At 54.5% G+C, this 20,175-nt stretch overlaps 1 protein-coding gene across 1 annotated transcript in view; it reads right to left on the minus strand.

The window, feature by feature from the left end:
- Positions 1 to 20,175, minus strand: part of PRDM5 (PR/SET domain 5) — a 75,175-nt gene that overhangs the window by 22,808 nt on the left and 32,192 nt on the right. The window contains exons 5-13 of the mRNA XM_036450417.2: positions 18,176 to 18,350; positions 16,502 to 16,597; positions 16,159 to 16,280; positions 15,039 to 15,118; positions 12,545 to 12,629; positions 11,257 to 11,414; positions 8,155 to 8,248; positions 3,536 to 3,696; positions 3,112 to 3,205 (exon numbers count right to left, since the gene is read on the minus strand). Of these exons, the coding sequence (XP_036306310.1) occupies positions 3,112 to 3,205; positions 3,536 to 3,696; positions 8,155 to 8,248; positions 11,257 to 11,414; positions 12,545 to 12,629; positions 15,039 to 15,118; positions 16,159 to 16,280; positions 16,502 to 16,597; positions 18,176 to 18,350 (1,065 nt within the window). The remainder of the gene's footprint in view (positions 1 to 3,111; positions 3,206 to 3,535; positions 3,697 to 8,154; positions 8,249 to 11,256; positions 11,415 to 12,544; positions 12,630 to 15,038; positions 15,119 to 16,158; positions 16,281 to 16,501; positions 16,598 to 18,175; positions 18,351 to 20,175) is intronic.

The following is a 20,175-nucleotide window of genomic DNA, read 5'->3' on the forward strand; positions in this document are numbered from 1 at the left end:
ATGTATAAAAGTGAACGCCTTGGGCACATTTGCTGTGCATGTCTTTATTCAAATCACCTAATTACAAAGAATGAGCAGACTTTAGAAGGTAGATACAAAGTTTATGAAAAACAACATTTTCAACGTTCATGGAAAAACCAAAGTTTTGTCAGATTTCGTCCCAGCAGTACCCAATGATGGGACTGGGATGGAGGGACAGAGAAGACAGGTGAGACGAGGGCACAGCTGATACAACTGGCTGGTGAGCTGAGGCAGTAAAGGATAAAGTCAATCAGAATGTGAGGAGCCAGAGGCATTTTTAAAAGGTTTCCTTTAAACGGAGAAAGAAACACTGAGATTCCCCCCAGAGGAACAGACAGGTAGTAACTTGATAGCTGAGCCATCACCGTCTTAGAGAATGACTGTCGGTCTGAGCCAAGAAAGAAAGAGCGGCTCTGAGAAAGGGACCATAAAGCAGACACAGGGCACCAGGCAGAGCGGCTCTGAGAAAGGGACCATAAAGCAGACACAGGGCACCAGGCAGAGCGGCTCTGAGAAAGGGACCATAAAGCAGACACAGGGCACCAGGCAGAGCGGCTCTGAGAAAGGGACCGTAAAGCAGACACAGGGCACCAGGCAGAGCGGCTCTGAGAAAGGGACCATAAAGCAGACACAGGGCACCAGCCAACGGAAGGAGGAGCCCGAGGCTGCAGCCACAGGTCCCTTCCACAAACCTGTGCTGAGGTTACAAAAGAGAATCCGCTTCCCAAATCCCTGACGGACGGCCTGAACACTATAAAAACCAAATGAGGCCGACTCTTCCCACGAAGCGAGGAGACAGAGGGAAGACCATGGCCACAGAGACACCTCGGCACGGGGCGGAGTGTTCAACGTGCCGAAGGGTCCTCCGGGGGAACCCCTACCTCGGCGAAAGAAAGCACCTGTCCAACCGGGAAAGGTTGTGGGAGGGAGGCCGAGGGCGCTCGGTGGTGGCCGGGGGAGAGTTGGGGAGTGAATGCACGGCACAGAGGGCTTAGGGCAGCGAAACGAAACTACTCAGCACAACACTCCAATCGTGGGCATGTGGCATTGTCGTTCGCCCGAGCCCACAGGATGTCCAGCAGCAGGAGGGCACTCTGAGGCAGACAGCGGGCTGGCGGGGGGGGGCGGGGGGAGTATAATGTGTCAGCACGGGGTTCAGGGACTGCACGGGCTCATCTCTGGATGGGGATGTGGATGGTGGGGGCTGTGTCCGGGGAGGAGGTAGTAGCAGACGAGCCAATCTCTGTATTTTACTGTGAACCCAAACTTGCTCTAAAAAACAAAACCCTTTTTTGGTTAAAAAAATAAAAGCCACCTGGTGAAACTACATTTAGCCGCCGTGTTCTCTGTGTTATTGCCACCATAAAGGTGGCTCAGGAGGAAATGAGCAGGGGAATGTAGAAATAAAAATTTTAGCACACCTTTCATTTGGCTCTAAAGCATAAAGCTTTCAAATTACTGAAATAATGGTAAGACCTTTAGAATTTCATTCCTCATCTTTTATACTGGAGAACTTACAGCATTTTATAATTCATGTGTTATTTTTTAAAATAAATATTTACTCATTTCAGAGAGAAAGGAAGAGGGAGAAAGAGGTAGAAACATCAATGATGAGAATCACTGATTGGCTGCCTCCTGTATGTTCTCTACCCCAACCAGGAATCGAACCATGACTTCCTGGTTCATAGGTTGACACTCAACCACTGAGCGCCCCCAGCCGTGCTTCTTGTGATAATTAGAACAGCTGTGTAGAAGAAAAAGAAGAGACCACAGCTGGATTCTATTTCTTTGACTAGGTAGGTCATTACCTTGTTCCCTGGGCTGGCTGGGCCCTTTGCTGTCTGAGCCTCGGGTTCAGGGACAGGAAGTGAGTGTGGCCTTGGGGACCTGCCACCCGCTGAGAAAGGCCCCCGGGTCCTGTCCGAGGCTCATCCACCTGAGTGGAACCTTCCCGCCCGCACGGCCGGCCTCTTCAGCCTGAGTGCCCAGGTGAGCAGAGGAACAGAGCACCATGTGGCTCCTGTGAGGGGCAGTGAGGGCCTCCTGGTCGCCACTGCCTGAGACCCCCAGCAGGGGGCAGAACTGCTACCCAGCTGCTCGCTGCCCAGCTGCCCGCTGCCCGCTGCTCCTGGCCGTGCCAGGGCCACAGGCCAACCTCGCCACACGGGACAGATGCGCCTCTACTGCTCTCTGGATAGAGTGGGGAGAGGGCACCCCTGGGACCCGGGACGCACAGGGACCCATGCGGGAGGCCCAGCGAGAGGGTGCAGCCTCCACGGGCTGACCCGGCGGCTCCTCCCCGGAGCAGTGTGTACTTCACACACAGTGGCCACGGCCACGGCCATTCTGATGTGGTATCCAGTCAACATCTGTTTTTCGATATAGAAGCCGTGAGCCCGTCATTTGAAGAGGAAGGAAGGGAGGAAAGAAGGACAGAGAGGAGGGAGGGAGGGAGGGCGGGAGCTGTGCTCAGGAGCAGAGGAATCGAGGGAGACTCAGGACGGAGGAACCCTGGGTCCACTACCGTGTGCTGGACAGCAGACTGCCTAGGAGGCCGGGGACGGCGGGGACACGGGAAGACCCGCCGGCTCAGCGAGCCCGCACCTCTCCGGCCTGGGCGTCCTGTCAGGGCCCCACGCAGGGAGAGACCCACGTGCCGTGGCACCGACGGGCGTGGACGTGGCGGAGGGGCAGCGTCGGGGGCGGTGTGGGGTCCCACAGGTTAGGGCCTTTGGGGACGCCGCTGCCGGAGGCTGACGGGAGGGAGGCTGAGAGGAGGCCCCGGCCCCACAGAGAGGAACTCTGCCCCCTCTGCCCGCCAACGGCGAACAGCGGGCACAGTGAGCCGGTCACCACACCGACCGGCGAGCGGTTATGTCCACACTAGATACTCAACTCCGTCTGAGGAAGGCCACTCACTCAAACACGTTCTAGAATAAGAGACTGGATCTTGTAGACGTTTAAGGAGAGAAAGCTCTCTGTCTGGAGGGGTCTGTGGTGTTAGGACGCCTAGTCCCCGAAGCACCTGCCGCCCTCCCCCCGGCCCTCCCCCGGACCCCCGCCCGGGGCCTCAGGGCCTGGGCTGCTCACCCGTGTGGCTGCGGATGTGCACGCGGAGCGTCCCGCTGCTGGCGAACTTCTGGCCGCAGTACGGGCAGGTCTTCTCCTTCTCCCCCGTGTGTGTCTGCACGGGGCAGGGGGTCCAGAGAGGTGAGTTAATCAGGGAGACGGCAGCGATGACCCAGTGCAAACCCTTTCTGCCTGGACGTGATTTACTGTCACGTGAGACTTTCACCACGGTCACCGGCCTCCCCGCTGGCTCCAAACCCCCTCCGATCGGCGTGTCTGCGGGGATTTGAAAACAACCCCGCGGGCGGGTGACGGTCCAGCCCCCGGCAGCCCCACTGGCCCGGCGGGCGTACGGGCCGGGACGGAGCACCCCAGGGCGGGACAGGACGGAGCCCCCAGGCCGGGACGGAGCCCCAGGCTGGACGGCGCCTCCCCCCAGGCTCACCTTGCGGTGGCTGCGCAGCACGGAGGGCGTGACGAAGGCCTTGGCGCACAGCTCGCAGCGGTACTTCTTGTGCCGCTCGTGCACCACCTGCACATGCACGTTCAGCGTGTCCTTCCGCTTGAAGGTCGCGTCACAGTGGTGGCACTTGAAGGTCCTCTCGCCTTGGAAACGGGTCACAGGAGAGGAATGTGAGGTGCCATGCAGGCCCTGCCGGTGGCCTCACACACCAGCCGGCCTTGACCCCCACAGGCGGCCTTACAGCCCTCACCACGGACCCCAGCCATAAAGGGGAGCGGCCACAGTGAGCCTGGCTCCACGTTTGCGGAGTCACTCCGTGGCAGGGAAGCCCTTTAGCTTCTCGTGCTCTCAGCCTCTGCACCTGGGAAATGTGGAGCTGAATTCATTGCCTGAGTTCCCACCTGTTAACGCCCAGATTTCGTGATCCCCAAAGACCACCGGGAGCCGAGTCCAATGCAAAAGCACAGAGCCTTTATTCGAGCTAGCCCAAGCTCGGTCCCACATACACTGGTGCAGCGGCGAGGTGGGGAGAGAGCGAGCTTCCACAGGACAAAGGGTTTTACGGGGTCTGGGTCAGGGGAGGATCAGACCCGAGTTGGCTGACCCCAGTTGCAGGTCAGGGTTTTATTCCAGGGTTTTACATCTGGGACTTACAGCAATTCTTATGGCACAAAGATAGGAAATGACTAACGCATTCCTGGGTCTGAGCTATGCCCTGTTTTCCCGAAAATAAGACAGTGTCTTATATTAATTTTTTCTCCCAAAGTTGCACTAGGTCTTATTTTCGGAGGATGTCTTATTTTCGGGGAAACACGAGTATGCCCTGCTACCTCCTGACTGGTCAAGGGTGGCGCACAAGGCCAGCATCGAGATAAACACTAAGTGTACATGGGGCTGGCTCTTCAACAAAGAGAGGTTCTGCTGAGAGCCTTGCTCTGCCCTTTCACCACCAACTGGTTTTAAAAGTCAGTTTCCAGGGGAGAGGAGATGGGTGGAGACCCTTCATTTCACCCCTCAATCCCACAGCTACCCGCATGCCCTTAGGGTGGGGGTTCTGCTCAGGTTCTCAGACACTTTGGGGGCCGAGGGGAGCCTAGAGGGGCGACTCCCGGCTTCTGCCCTAGCACCCCGGTGCCTTCCTTCATCCACAGCCTCGGCTGCAGGGGAAGCCACGGAGGGAGCTCTGGGCCCTTTTTAAAGCTCACGGAACGCCGCCCTCAGCTCCTCCTGGCAGCGTGCCCATTTCCAACTCCCTAAGCCAGCGGCTCTCAACCCTCCTGCTGCTGCGACCCTTTAATACTTTCCTCATGCGGCGGTGACCCCAACCATAAGATTATTTCCGTTGCCACTGTTAATGAATCATAATGTAAATATCTGTTTTCCGACGGTCTTAGGCTCTACAGCAGCAGTTCTCAACCTGTGAGTTCGCGACCCACAGGTTGAGAACCACTAGCAGGGTAGCCCAAGACCAAATATATTTTTTTTAAAATAAAACTTCAGCCTCAGCCCCAGCCTCCTGGTGCCTCCCTCACAGCCAGCATCCACTCAGGCCGGCAAGGCCCTCGCACACCTCAAGCACATGTGAGGACAAAGAGGAGGGGGAGGGGGAGAGGAGGGGGAGGGAGAAGAGGAGGGGAGGGGGAAAGAGGAGGGGAGGGGGAAGAGGAGGGGGAGGGCGGAAGAGGAGGGAGGGGGAAGAGGAGAGGGGAGGGGGAAGAGGAGGGGGAGGGGGAAGGAGGGAGGGGAGGGGGGAAGAGGAGGGGGGGGGGAGGAGGGGAGGGGGAAGAGGAGGGGGGAGGAGGGGGAAAGGAGGGGGGGAGGGGGAAGAGAGGGGAGGGGGAGAGGAGTGGGAGAGGAGGGGGAGGGTGGACTGAGAGGGGTGTTTGGAAGGGGGATGGGGAGATGAAGGGGGGCTGTGCAGCGTGGGAGGGGGCGGGAGGGAGGGGAGAGGCAGCTGCCTCCCTCGTTGTCCTTCATCAGTGCCGGCCGCTGAGTTTCTCGGAGGCCTGGGGAAATGCGGTGTTTGAGACAAAGCCAAGTGGGTGCCACGCAGGCGTCACGGGCCTGGGAGGATTCTGGGAGTTCTGTCCGCAGCTTCTTTGTGCATCTATGTGGTGGGTGATGCCGTAGGGACCTAGTGTGTCTCTAAGTATCGCTTTAGATTTATCTGAACATTTTTTTGTGTGTGTAACATAGAGAACCAGGAGAGCAGAATGAAGGATGAGTTGACATGAGGTGACAAATGTTAATTATGCCAGATCTCAATCAGGAACTGGAAGAAATTAAAAACTAAATCCTCCAAGATTGCCCTGCCCAAGCATTTTCATCAAACTGTCAAGAGAATCAAAACGGGAGGTTCTGAGCAAAACCTCTCCACGCAGCACCTCTCCTGGCATGTTAACCCCAGATTTCTTGGCCTTAAAGCGCATCAGAGTTTTAAAATCCTGGTGTGAGATTTTACTTGATTTTACCAGATTTCTTTGTCTTAAATTTATCCAATCCCTCCCCCCCACCTCACCCCCTTTATAAAACCAAGGAGCTGGCTGGTAGCCTGCCTTTCGGCTTCCAGGATACTAGGAAATGGCAGTAACTTCCAAATCAATGATGGCACATTCTCCTCCTGTCTTGAGCGGAGGTCAGAGTTCTCAGCTCCCACCTCCACACAGTGATGCTAGCCAGGTTTCACGTTTCCTGAGGTGTGGGACACGGCCTAGTGTTTTCTCCTGTTTGTACAGCTTCCAGCTTTCATCCTCCTTACATCACTCATTTCCTCGCTCAATCCTAGAGCCGATCTAACCACACGTCCTGATGCAGCTTCCTAACCCCTGATCAACGTGCCAATCAAGGTTATATCAAACACACAGGCAAGGCCCAGCCTCGGGCACCTCAGTCCTCTGCCTCAAATGGATCAGAACCAACAGGAGGAAGTCAAAAACATCCGATTCCTTCTCCTGAGAATTCCTTGCTGGCCGGTGTGGCTCAGTGGTTGAGGGACGACCTGTGAACCAGGAGGTCACAGTTCAGTTCCGGTCATGCACACGCCTGGGTTGTGGCCTCAATCCCCCGTGTGTGGGGCATGCAGGAGGCAGCCGGCCCATGATTCTCTCTGATCACTGATGTTTCTATCTCTCTCTCCCTTCTTCTCTGAAATCAATAAAAATAAAAAAAAACTAAAATAAATAAAACTTCATCCATCCAAAGAAAAATTTCCTGAGTATGAGCCACAGTTGCAAGTCCTCAGGGTATGAGCGAGGCTCCCTGGTTAAACCCTTGTTCTAAAACCGCTCCTCTCAGAACAGGGACCCTGTTCTGCCAACGACAGGGAGACGGGATGGACACGCCTACTGTCCGTGTGCTGTTCACGGGACGCACAGCTGCATCAGGAGGAGAACGGGGAGTCTGCTGAGAACTTCCAGCGCAGCGAGGGCCTGGGGGCACGCGGTCACAGCCCACGCGTTCTATCATTCTCATCGTCACGCTCAGTTTTCATAAAAGCTTTCATATCTTTATCATTCTGATGTTTTCGATACATCTACGGACCAGAGAACATTTCTTCCGAGATACGATCTTATCTGTGCCGTCCGCTGTCAGGAATGAGCAATGGCTCTGCTTCCCTCGGGAATATGAGAGTGTGATCTGCAGAAGGAATTTCACCATGGAGGATGTTCCACGGAGTAAACAACTTCAATTAAAAGCAAGGAGAGTGACTGGGACTCGTCATGCCATTTCCTCCCGTTCGGGTGCAGGGAGGCCAGAGCCTCTGGGTCCCTAACACCCGACAGCGCAACCGCTTCTCCCCTCGGCTGCCTCACCCCCCTCTCCGGGACAGAGGTTCTCAGCCACGTGGCTGTGTGCCGTGTGCTCCCACACGCTCTCACGTGACGCCAGATGGACTTCCTTGGATGATGTGTCTAACACACAAAGGAAACGGCACCCACGCCAGGAAGGGAGTCATGGGAGCAGCGTGCTGAGCGGGAAGAGCGGACGCAGAGTGGACACAGGGCGGGCTGCTCCCCGCACCGCGAGCCCCGTCCGCGCTGCCTTCCCTGCGCCCGATCCTCTCAGTTTCTCCATCCAGAGGTCACGTGGGAGGTGAACTCTGACTTCCCCAAGTGCAAAGGCCTGTGAGCTCCTGAAAACACCGCCCCTCCCTCCCCTCTGCCGTTTCCTTAGCCCTTCCATGTGTTTTCCGGGAGGGCCGGCCCGGTGAGACCGGCGTGGATGTGAACCCCTCCACCGCCCCTCCCATCAAACTCTAGAACATTCCGGCGCCACGAGTGTAAATCGTTACATTTAAGAGGGACCGAAATGTCTGTTTTAGAACAAATTCCAAAGCGACCTCACAGGACATGGATATTTTCTATCCAAACTAGACAATGGTGTGAGCGATAGAAGATACACTGTCTCATGAAACGGTTGATCTTACCATGGGAAAACAACAAGGACGAGGGGAGAGGAGAGGCAGATTGCTGTTCTGTGTGCACAGCAGACAGCTCCTTGGGTTGTGCTCCTGGGCCCGCTCGGCCGGGGCGGGGGGGCAGGGGGGAATAGGAGAAGTGCAAGGTCACCCCGGCCAGAGCTCTGCCACCTGGCGGACTTACTGTTGTGGATGAGCAGGTGCCTGTGCAGGGAGAACGGGGTCCGGAACAGGGCCTTGCATTCCTCGCACTGGAACGGCCGCTCCTCGGAGTGGGTCTGCGGAGGAGAAACCGAGTCAGAAGGACGCAGAGCCCGCACATCCTCGTAGGAAACGAGGCTCGGGGTCCAGGTGAGAAAGAGGGGAGACGGGAATGCAGCCAAGACCTGCTTCTCCTGGTGACCTCCGTCCACCCACACCACTCACACCAACACGCGGTGTGCGCGGGACACACAGTGTCCTTTCACATCCTCACACCGGTTAGATGTTTCACACGTGTTCATACGTGGTCCAGGAAACGGTGCCCATGACCACAAACACCCCTCAGCGTGCAACACGGGTTTCTCGGGCTCTCGTCCGAGAGAGGAGTCATTTCTCGAGGCTAAAGCTCCTGGATCACCCAGGGCTTCAACTGCAGGGCCAGCACCTCATCAGAAGCGACTGGGCAACCGTCTCCACCATTCCCCCTCCCCTCCCCCTGTCAATGACCACCTCCGGGACCGGTCAGTCCTGGTGATGCTTCCCCGTTAAACCAGGAAGCCACTCGTTACCATTAACACTCGCAGATGCATTCAATGTTCATTCTGTGTCACATGCGAACCACTTCCCATGAATTAGTTCCCTTTGTTCCAGCAGCAATTCAAGGAAGAACACTTTTTCTGTCCCCACAAACAGATGAGAAAACCAAGACTCCAGCAGTCCCCGTGATTTGCTAAATGCCAAATGGCACGGATGCGATACGCATCGTTACACACGGCAAACAAAACATACCGGTCAACACCCGCAAACCGCCTGCCAGACCTGAAACTCAGAGCCCAAACCCTGCCTCCCATCCTACACCAGTATGCGTCCATGGGGCACAAGCCAGTGGCTAAAACCCCGTCCCACCATGGGGGGCCAGGTACCGCCAGCACTCACAAGCCACCCTGAGCTCTTATTACGGTAGGTAAATCACGTAACCAGTGGATTATTTTTATGGTGCACGTGCTATAAAGACAAAGGGTATGCTTTAGAGCACATGTGTCAAACACAAGGCCCGCGGGCCAAATCCGTCCCGCCAGGCCTTGCAATGTGGCCCGCACCGCGCTGTCATCACTGCACTCTGCTGCGTTTCCATCACAATGACAGTTTATGACTGTTCAGTAAACCATTCGGCCCGCGATTTAGGCTGGATTTTAGATTTTGGCCCCTTCTCTGATTAAGTTCGACACCCCTACTTTAGAGGAAGGTCACCATTCACAGCATGGTGGCCGCACATCTCCTCAGTCTGCTGGACATTATACCCTACAGGAGGCCCGACCACGAGATCCGTGCACAGGTGAGGCCTGGCCGTGACCAGGACCGTCTTCCCCGCGGCCCGCAGCCGGCCCGATGCCACCCACCCGGGTTCCCCATTCGCCACCGGGTGATTGGAGCCTGATGTGGGGGGAAGGGACTATGAGGTGGTGAGTGAGCCTCAGAGTGACTAGTCCACGGGTCATTCTGCCTTTAGGGTCAATTTGCATATTACCCTTTTATTATATAGGATTATTATATAGAATAAACATAGTGTTGCTGAGAAAGGTATGATCGTGCCTGTTTTCGGTTGTGAAAAATATAGAGAAAGGCTGGGAAGAACAAATACTTCATTAAACAGGATAAACTACAGATATTCACATGTGCTATGTAAGTTTAAAATGGCCTGGCTGGTGTGCTCAGTGGTTAGTGTGTCAGCCCACACACAGAAGGGTCATGGGTTTGATTCCCAGTCAAAAATCACTGTAAAAGCCTCAGCCTGTTTGGCCGAGTGGATAGAGCGTTGGCCTGTGGACCAAAGGCAGCGCAGGGTTCATTCTGGTCAGGAGCACGGACCTCAGCTGCAGGCTCCTCCACAGCCCAGGCCCTGCTCGGGGCTCATGCAAGAGGCAACCAACTGACATGTTTCTCTCACATGGATATTTCACTCTGTCTTTCCCTCTCTCTCCCACTCTCCCTAAAAATCAAAGGAAAAATATCCTCAGGTGAGGATTAACAACAAAATACCAATGGAAAAGATAAGTTAGGATTAACCAAACAAAAGACAAATCTAAAATGATAGGTGGAAATAAGAAGTAAATTAACAAAAGAAAAAAGAATAAGTTTATTTTATTACAAAAAATATATGATCATTTAGTAATAGGAAAATATGGCATTTTGAATTGATAGCAAGACTGTAAAATGTTTAGTAAATGGTTTTTAGTCAACTTTATAGACACTCGGGGGGAAAAAAGTTTGATCTATTTTCACACCCCTTACAATAAGATAAATTTCATCTCAATTGATGGGTTTTGTTTTCTTTTTACAATTTGGAATAAAACCTTAAACATACTCCAAGAAAATACAGTGAATTTTAATATAATTTTGGTGCTAACTTCAGCAGCACATACACTAACATTAAAACAATAGGGGGTGGGGGCATGACTGGGGGTGGGGTTGGGGGATTGGATGGGTGGTTGAGGACAAATATGTGATACTTTAATCAATAGAGAAATTAATAAAAGAAAGAAAGAAAGAAAGAAAGAAAGAAAGAAAGAAAGAAAGAAAGAAAGAAAAAGACGCCCAGGTGCGGGTCAAGCAAGCGGCCCTCAGTGAGGGTCTGAAGCCTGGGTTCAAACAGCGAATCCCTCGGGACTGGTCAGGAGAGAGCAGGTGGCAGAGGTCACAGGTGGGGCTGACCCAGGAGAGGAGCAGCCGGAGCTCCGGCCGGCCCGGGAGGGACGGGCGTGCGGAGAGCCTGGAGGAAGATGGGAGTGTAGGGGCGCCCGCACCGCAGGGGAGGGGATGTGGCAGGGACCATGAGCAGCCTGTCCTGTCCCACCCAGAGGGAGGGGGAGGAGGGGGAGGAAGCCGCTCAGAACAGAGGGCAGAGGACCCTCTGCGAGGGCGGAGACGGGGTCCCAGGCCACGGCCCAGCGAGGGCTCGGCCACAGCACCGTCTCCTCCAGCTGCTCCAGACACACGGACACACAGAGCCGCCTGGACACACAGACCGGCTTCAAAGAGAAAGGACGGGAGATGGGGCAGCGCAAGGGGAGCTCGGGCCACTCACCTTCTTGTGGTTCTTGTAGACGTTCCGGTGGGCGAAGCCCTTGCCACAGCGCCTACACTTGTAGGGCTTGTCCTCGCTGTGGATGACCCGGTGTGCGCCCACCTGGTCCAGCCGCTTGAAGGTCTTGCTGCAGATCTCACAGCGGTACGGCCGCGTCTCTGCGGGGAGGCGGGTGCAGACGCCTTAGAGCCAGGTCAGCGAAGGAGCACAGCCCCCCTCCCCGAGGACCCGCGTGGAAACGGCAATGAGACAGGTAGAAGCGCCAGGAGGGCCTCCACCTCGTCTGCCGGTGATGGGCCCGTCCCAGGGAGGCGGAGCCGGCCCTCGCACCCGCTCTATACTCAGGGCGTTCGGAGCAGCTCAGACACAATGATAATCAGAGTCCAAGAAGGAACCCCATGTCCACGTGCAAACCTGCTCATCGGCGTGAGCTCCCCCAGGACCACCTGCCCGTGACGGATGTGAAGGAAGAAGGGACAGACCTGCCTCCTGCTGGCAGGGAGCCTGCCCAGGGACACCAGGCCCCGGGGCAGCTGTGGACCCTGTGCTCACCCTCCTCACACTGACACCGAGGGAGAGGAGCTGTCACCTCTCACCAAGTCCCTCGGAGGGCACCGTCCCACCACTCAGCTCCGTGTGACAGAACACCCGTCTCTACCTCCTGACGAGGCGGACACTCAGCAACACTGAGACAGCCTCACGGCACAGACTTCCCGAACTCCACAGAGCACAAGTCACCCTCAGAGCTGGTTTTCTAAACATCCGTGGTGCAGTCCTACTCCTGACGCAGACGTGCTCACCCCGAAACTGTGGCTTTAAAAGCGAACCTTCTCGAAATGGACAGAAACACCTTGCTACCATCTACCGGGACCTCGGTGAGACAGGACAGCACCTCGCGATGCAGGGGCGGCCACCGCTGCCCCAGTCCCCGGGGTCAGGCCTCCAGGGTCCCCGCACAGAAACCAGCTCAGTGACCTGCCGGCAGCTGGGCAGCGTCCGAGCCAGCGTCCCAAGTCACAGATGGAGAACACAGAGACCGCGGCTCCAGCAGACCGAGGAGCAAACCAAAGGGGGGCCTGGGAGATCCTTGGAGCCATTCAGACCAGCCACCCCAGCTCCACAAACAGGCTGAGGTCCGAGAGGCTAAGTACCTTGCCCAGAACTGCACGGCTAGTGATGGCTGTGCCACAACCACCAGCCAGGCCTTTGGCCGCCCTCTCCGCGCTCCTGAGAGTGACGAGGCCACATCCGTGTGATTCCAATAGAGAGTGAAAAGCATGCCTTTTACCTGAGTGGGTGATCATGTGGCGTTTCAGCTGGTTCGCCGAAATGAATTTCTTCATACACTCCTGACAATTAAATATCTCGTGGACCTGCAAAAGGTTAAATTGATGGTTAAATAAACTGTCAAAGCCATACACATTGTATAGAGCTTGAATAAAAGTATAAACATGCAGAAGTTGCTATGGCAATAATCAAACTATCTCTATACATAAAAACCTAAGTGACCATCACAACAGGCTGCGTGGGGCAATCAGGCCGGCAGGGGGTGGGGGCAGTTGAGGGTAACCAGGCTGGAAGGGGGGGCAGTTAGGGGTGATCGGCAGGCAGGCAGGTGAACAGTTAGAAGCCAGTGGTCCCAGATTGTGAGAGGGATGTCCCCAAAGGTTCCGGGATTGGAGAGAATGCAGGCTAGTCTGAGGGGTAACTCCGCCCCCATGTGACGGATGTGAAGTTTGTGCACAGGGCCTCTAGGATATTATAATTCAACCCTAATCTGTTCCTTCTATCCTACGTGTATTAAAATTGCAATAAGCCTAAGTTAATAGTAAACACATCGTTAAAAGAAATTAAGATTGCACACTGCTGATCTAGCTAGTGCAAATTAACGGGACCCTTTCTGTAAAGCATCACACGAGTGTGTTATAATAGCAGAGCCGCTGGGCCTGCCAGAGAGAAAAGTCATGGGAAGTCCTGACCGGGCACGGAGGGCAGTGTGCAGTGAGTGCGAGGGCAGGCCTTGTCTCCCGGTGAATGGCTCCCTTGAGCCAAGTGGCCCTAAAAAGAGGGAGCAAGTGGGCACACAGAACCCAGGTCTGCAATCTTGGCCCAGCGAACGGCAGGTCAGAGGCTGGCAGCCACCTTCTCTTTGGTCAGACTGACTCCTGGTGAGTTGGCAAAGGCAGTTGTGAAAAGCAGGGAAAGGGGAGAGAAACAAGTAGAAGCAGGAGACATGGTCCCACTAGGCTGACGTGGCTCCCTGGGTGCAGGGCACCTAATCTGATCAGGAGGTGGGTGGGTTCGGAGCTCCAGGTCCCTCAGAATGCCGGGCGGGCTGCACAACACGCCCACGGCGAAGGCCACACGGTGCCGAGAGACCCTGCCAGGGACCTCTGGAAGGCAGTCCTTCCACCACCGGGCCACCCAGAGCAGGGCTACGGCACGCACTGTCTACTCAAGATGGTAAGTGCCGGCTCATATTCCTAAGCGATGTTTCTATGACACATGAATAATGCCCTTTATAATGCCTTCTCAGCCGCACATAAATGAAATCACATTTATTTTCATTTTTAATGCTAAACTTTTACTAGGATATACAGCATAAAAATGATTAATGCATTTATAAAATGGAAACTTAAAAATACTGCAGAATAATCATATTTGTAAACTTGTAACTCTCGTGGCTTCTGAATCATGAAACACTTTTAAAGGTTGAATTGAACTGATATTATCCCAAGTATAAAACAGAAAGCACTTATTGTGCGTGAAAGCAATTTTGTATTAAATAGCTTACTTATAGTGGAAAATTCAGGGTAAAGCTATTTTCAAAACTCCTAAAATGGTCTAATAAAACAACCAGATTTAAAGTGAAAATGATAAGTAATGCTATTTATTTATGCCTAATGCTAAGTAATGTTCATAAATGTCCAATGAAACGGAGGGTAATAACACTAATTTCAACCCCAAACTAAATAATTTTCAAGAAGGATCACAGCCTGGCTGGCATGGCCCAGTGGTTGAGTGTTGACCTAAAAACCAGGAGGTCACAGTTCGATTCCCGGTCAGGTCACATGCCCAGGTTGGGGGCTCCATCCCCAGCGTAGGGCCTGCAGGAGGCAGCTGACCAATGATTCCTTCTCGTCCCTGATGTTTCTCTCTCTCTCTTCCTCTCCCTTCCCTTGTGACATCAATAAAATATACTTTAAAAAGAGGACCGCAGTGTATCTTACTGGGATGTAGGACAGTATATAGTAACGTAGGCTATTACACTATATGAAAATGTAATTCTGCTTCCTCTTCTTTAAGCACCACTTACTAGCAATGTGAAATACTGAAGCCAACCTCTGTGAGACATTAGCTGTCCCCAGCCACGGGGAGTGGTCACAGCTGCCTTGGCTTCACAAAGGCTAAGCCAGGGGCACGGAGCGGCCGTGGAGGCAATGCCACCCTGAGCTCATCGGTGACACTAACATCCCGCAGAGACAGTGTGGGCGCTGTTCTCCATCACCAGCGGAGATCTCCCGAGACCCGGACACAGCAAGGACCAGCTCACAGGGGAAGGAACTATTCAGCAAATGGCTCCACTGATTCTGAGCAATCACTCAGGATCGTCTTGGGAAAGGTTACTCTTCCCCATCTCCATCTTTCGTTTTAAAATGTTTGTACTGAGATTAATGGCAATATTTTAAAAAATCAACATAAATGTACATGGCAGACACCATACATGACAAAAAAAACCAAAAAACTGCACGCTCCGATGGGCATCACCTTCATCCACTGACCTTCCTGTGCTCCTGCAGGCTGGCTGCTGAAGAACACTTCTTGTTGCACACAGAACAGACGAGCTTTTTCTTAGGGTCTCCTAGAACAGACACAGAATGCCACCGAGAACTGAACGAGGGGCGTCGGAAGGAGAGTTTACCCTGCCATCAGGAGCATCCAACGGCAGTTAACCACCCCCGTGGCACATGCTGGCCGGTCCTCTCTCTGATGCAGGAGGAGAAGCGTTAGGAGCGGATTCTCCTGTGAGGACAGGAAGGCAGAGGGACTCCGGCAGGAAAGCAGCGATTCTGCCAACATGGACTCGGAAAAGAGACGGTGTCGGGGGGAGGAGGGGGGAGCGCCTCGCTGCACACGCGTGGAGGGAGGGCCGCTGTCCACCCCACAGGGACAGACAGAGGGCTGCAGACAGACAGACAGAGGACTGCAGACAGACAGACGGAGGGCTGCAGATGGACAGACAGATGGACAGAGGGTTGCAGACAGACAGACGGAGGGCTGCAGATGGACAGACAGATGGACAGAGGGCTGCAGATAGACAGACAGAGACTACAGACAGACAGACAGATAGAGGGCTGCAGATAGACGGAGGGCTGCAGATGGACAGATAGATGGATAGAGGGCTGCAGACAGACAGACAGACAGACAGAGACTGCAGACAGACAGAGACTGCAGACAGACAGAGACTGCAGACAGACAGACAGACAGACGGAGGGCTGCAGACAGACAGATGGACAGAGGGCTGCAGACAGACAGAGACTGCAGACAGACAGAGGGCTGCAGACAGACAGACAGATGGACAGAGGGCTGCAGACAGACAGAGACTGCAGATAGACAGAGGGTTGCAGACAGACAGAGGACTGCAGACGGACAGACAGACAGAGGACTGCAGACAGAGGGCTGCAGACAGGCAGAGGGCTGCAGACAGACAGATGGACAGAGGGCTACAGACAGACAGAGGGCTGCAGACAGACAGAGGGCTGCAGACAGACAGACAGAGGGCTGCAGACAGACAGACAGAGGGCTGCAGACAGACAGAGGGCTGCAGACAGACAACAAAGGGCTGCAGACAGACAGACAGCTCGGCCAGGAGGCCGCTGTCACAGCCCCTGCAGGACTCACCTGCGTGGACGTTCTCCTGGTGCTTCCTCAGGGCCTCCCGGCTCTTGAGCCTCTTCCCGCAGCTGCCGGCCTTGCACACGAACCTGGCTTTGCTCCTGCAGGCCGCCTGGTGCTGCTCGCAGCTGGGGAGGGGGGCCAGAGGCTTTGGAGCTTGTGTCCCACCCCCACCCCCAGCTTGAGGTCAGCGTGCCACCCCCTCCGCTCGGGGTCAGCGCCTGTGTTACAGGGCGGACAGGGACAGCATGTCAGCCTGTGGCCGAAGCTGAAGCACGGAGAGGCCCAAAGCGTCACTCCTCAGGGACACAGGGACCCAGTGACCCAGCGGCCTCTGCTCCCCACACACCTGGGCGCCGAGCTGAAGGGCGCACTGCAGACGGAACACTGGAAGCTTCCGGAGGAGGAGTCCTTCGGGCTGGCCCTGGCCGGACACTGGAGAGCACTGATGGGGAGAGGGCGGGGAACAAGATGATGAGAATGGGTCTGCTCTGCACGGCCAGCAGCATGCTCTCCCTCTCACCTCGCCTGTGGCCTTCGGGATTGGGATGGGTCCTGAGTGTGACTGTCAGAGCCGGCTCAGGTGTGGAATCCATCACACCGAATCCAGTAAGAGCTGGCGGGAACGCAGTGCTAACCTCTGCTGAAAGTGTGCAGCCAGTGTGTGTGTGTGTGAGAGCCTATAATGGAATTTCCAAATGATTAATCTCTTGTTATTGTAAAAATTTAGCGTAAATGTAAGTTTTAAGTGTTGGGCAGAAACCCTCATCTCAGGTTTCAGGAGCCGATGTGGATGTGTGACCATCGGGGATGACTGAGGATCGGGCCGCTTTCGGAATTTCCTCAGTGAATGAGCGGATAAAACCCTGAGCCTCTGCTGAAGAGTGCTTGCTCACGTGCCAATGCTGTTCTGTTCAAAATAAACGTTCCCAGATACATGCACCCAGGTCCTCCCTGCTGGTGATCCTGGCCCCGTCAAACGCTGACGGGAAAGAACAAGCTCGCGGGCTGTTCACTATGAACCAGGGACAGAGGGTGCGGAGCGCTGGGTGGACCAGTCACGCCATCGCAGCGTCACGCCCCGGAGGGATCCTCACGGTGGCGGGACCTGAGCTGCCTCCGCACAGTCCCTGCCTGCGTGGCGCCCTGAGCTCTGTGTCTCACATTCCTGGCCCTGGTGTCGGCAGGAACAGCACAGACCACTGAGCGTGACCCGTCACCTCCACGCCACGCACCAGCTACGCTGTGAGAGTCTGAGCTCCATTGAACAAACCCATGAGCTGGGAGTGGCTGGCACGTGAGCAAAAGGAAAAGCCTGGTTTGCACAAGCAACGCTGACTTGTTAACTCACAGTCAGGCTGTTCCTAAAGGCAGTGCCTTACAGGGAGATGAGGGACAATGACCCTGGAGGGCTCTGACCTCCCCATGCCCATGTCTGCCTCTCTCTCTCTCTCTCTCTCTCTCTCTCTCTCTCACACACACACACACACACACTCTCTCTCTCTCTCTCTCTCTCTCTCTCACACACACACACACACACACACACACTCTCTCTCTCTCTCTCTCTCTCTCTCTCTCTCTCACACACACACACACACACACACACACTCTCTCTCTCTCTCTCTCTCTCTCTCTCTCTCTCTCTCACTCACACACACACACACAAACTCTCTCTCTCTCTCTCTCTCTCTCTCTCTCTCTCTCTCACACACACACGCACACGCACACACACACACACACGGAGCCAGGGTCTCACACACACACACACAGACTCACACACACACACACACACAGGGGGAGCCGGGTCCCAGGGTGGTGTGGGCTGTGTTCCCGTACACACTGTCGCTGCAGGGCCTGCTGCACGGAGAAGGTCTCCCTTCCACCCCCACCCCCACACACACGCACACACACACACACACACACACACGGAGCCAGGGTCTCACACACACACACACAGACTCACACACACACACACAGGGGGAGCCGGGTCCCGGGGTGGTGTGGGCTGTGCTCCCGTACGCACTGTCGCTGCAGGGCCTGCCGCACGGGGAAGGTCTTTCCGCAGGGCTTGCACTTGAACTCCTTGTCCCCGTCGGGCGCGCGGTGCAGTGCGTGCAGGTGCTCGGCCAAGACCTCCGCGCTGGGGAAGCTGGACTCGCACTGGGGGCACGTGTGGTCCTCGCCGCGGCCACGGCAGCCTGCGGTCACAGGGAGAAGGAGAAGAGCCGCTCAGGTCGCCCACATTTTATTTTATTTTATTTTTATTAAATATATTTTATTGATTTTCCACTGAGAAGAAGGGAGAGGGATAGAGAGTTAGAAACATCGATGAGAGAGAAACATCAACCAGCTGCCTCCTGCACACTCCCCATGGGGGATGTGCCCACAACCAAGGTACATGCCCTTGACTGGAATGGAACCCGACGCTCCATCCACTGAGCCACACCGGCTTCAGCAGGTCATCCCGCATTTTAAAACCACATCAGCTGTGTTTCCTGGTCTCAGATCTGAACATTCCTCTCACCTCTGTGAACGGGAACTGTGCTGCCCGTGAAAAATAATAGGAAGTGTGACTAGAGGGAAAGACATTGTTTTTTAAATAATTTCCCTTGTGCTGTACCAGGTTATCACAAAATCGCGCTTCATTTCCCTGCAATGCTAACTGTCCACGGCAAGGAGCTGGGGTTCCAGTACCAAGGGGTCACCTTGAGCTCACGTTTAGCTGCACGAAGAGGCCGTCCAGCCGAGGAAGAGGATGCTGCTCCTCAGGAGGAATGTCAGTCCATGTGACAGGCCCTGAGAGCGGGCGAGGGAGACCCCGCGGCCGCCGACCAGCCTGCCACCATCGCAGCTCTGCCCGAGCATGTATTTAACTCACATACCGTCTCTGATTACCCACAAGCTCACATGGAGAAAATGCAGAAAGTCTGAAGAAAATAAAATTCACAAACCACCAGGCAGGGAGAGACAAGCCCTCCGTCCATTTCTGGCTGATTCTGTGCTTTCGTATTCCACACTCAACCTAGAAAGAGCTACAAGTATGATCATACTTTATATGCAATGTTATGTGTTGCTCTTTTTTTCCATTTAACATGGAAAAGTAAAAAAAAAAAATAAAAAAAAAAAGAATGGTTTGAAGTGAAGGTTCCATAATTTGTTTAGCAAAGCTCTTCATTGCTAGGCATATGGGCAGTCTCCTTTCTTCTCTTTATCTTTTACTACAGGCCGGTGCACAGAATCCGTGCACGGGTGGGGTCCCTCGGCCAGGCCAGCGACCAGGGCTGGTCTGTGGGACGGCTGGCGGGGTGACCAAGTGCCCCCACTGGCACCTGCTTTGGCTGGCCTGGGGCCTGCGGGCTGGGGCCAGCTCCTGCATTGGTCACCTGACCCCGGTGGTCAGTGTGCATCACAGCAACCAGTTATTCCACCGGTTGTCCCGTCATTTGGTTGATTTGCATATTGGGCTTTTATGATATAGGATTTTTTTTTTTTAATCTTACCCAAAGATATTTTTTTCATTGGTTTTTATAGAGAGCAAAAGGAGGGAGAGAAGGAGGGAGAGAGAGAAAGAAAGAGAGAGAGAAACTTCGATGTGAGAGAAACACAATGACCGGCTGCCCCCACGAGTGCCCTGAGTGGCCCAGGATCCAACTGCCACCCAGGTAAGTGCCCATGACCAGGAATCGAACCCTCTACCCTTGGATGCATGGACCAGTGCACTGAGCTACAGCGATCAGGGCAGCTTCTGTTATTTCTTGGTTGGTTGGTTGTTTTGGTTTGGGTTTGGAGTTTTGTTCTAAATAAAAACAGCAACGAAATAAGTACTTAATCCTATGTTTTAAAATCTACTAATTTTGATTTTTTTTTTCCCCACAAAAATCACGGCAATTGCTATTTTGTTAGCTAAAGAACAATAGGGGCGGTGATATCGAAGTAGGAGGCGTACCTAAGCAATGGGCACAATCACAGCACGTCTGGGACAAGGGGGGTAAAGCTCAGAGACGCAGGGACTCTCCAGGTCAC

The sequence above is a fragment of the Pipistrellus kuhlii genome, unplaced genomic scaffold, assembly GCF_014108245.1.
Source record: "Pipistrellus kuhlii isolate mPipKuh1 unplaced genomic scaffold, mPipKuh1.p scaffold_m20_p_21, whole genome shotgun sequence".
Taxonomy (NCBI): domain Eukaryota; kingdom Metazoa; phylum Chordata; class Mammalia; order Chiroptera; family Vespertilionidae; genus Pipistrellus; species Pipistrellus kuhlii.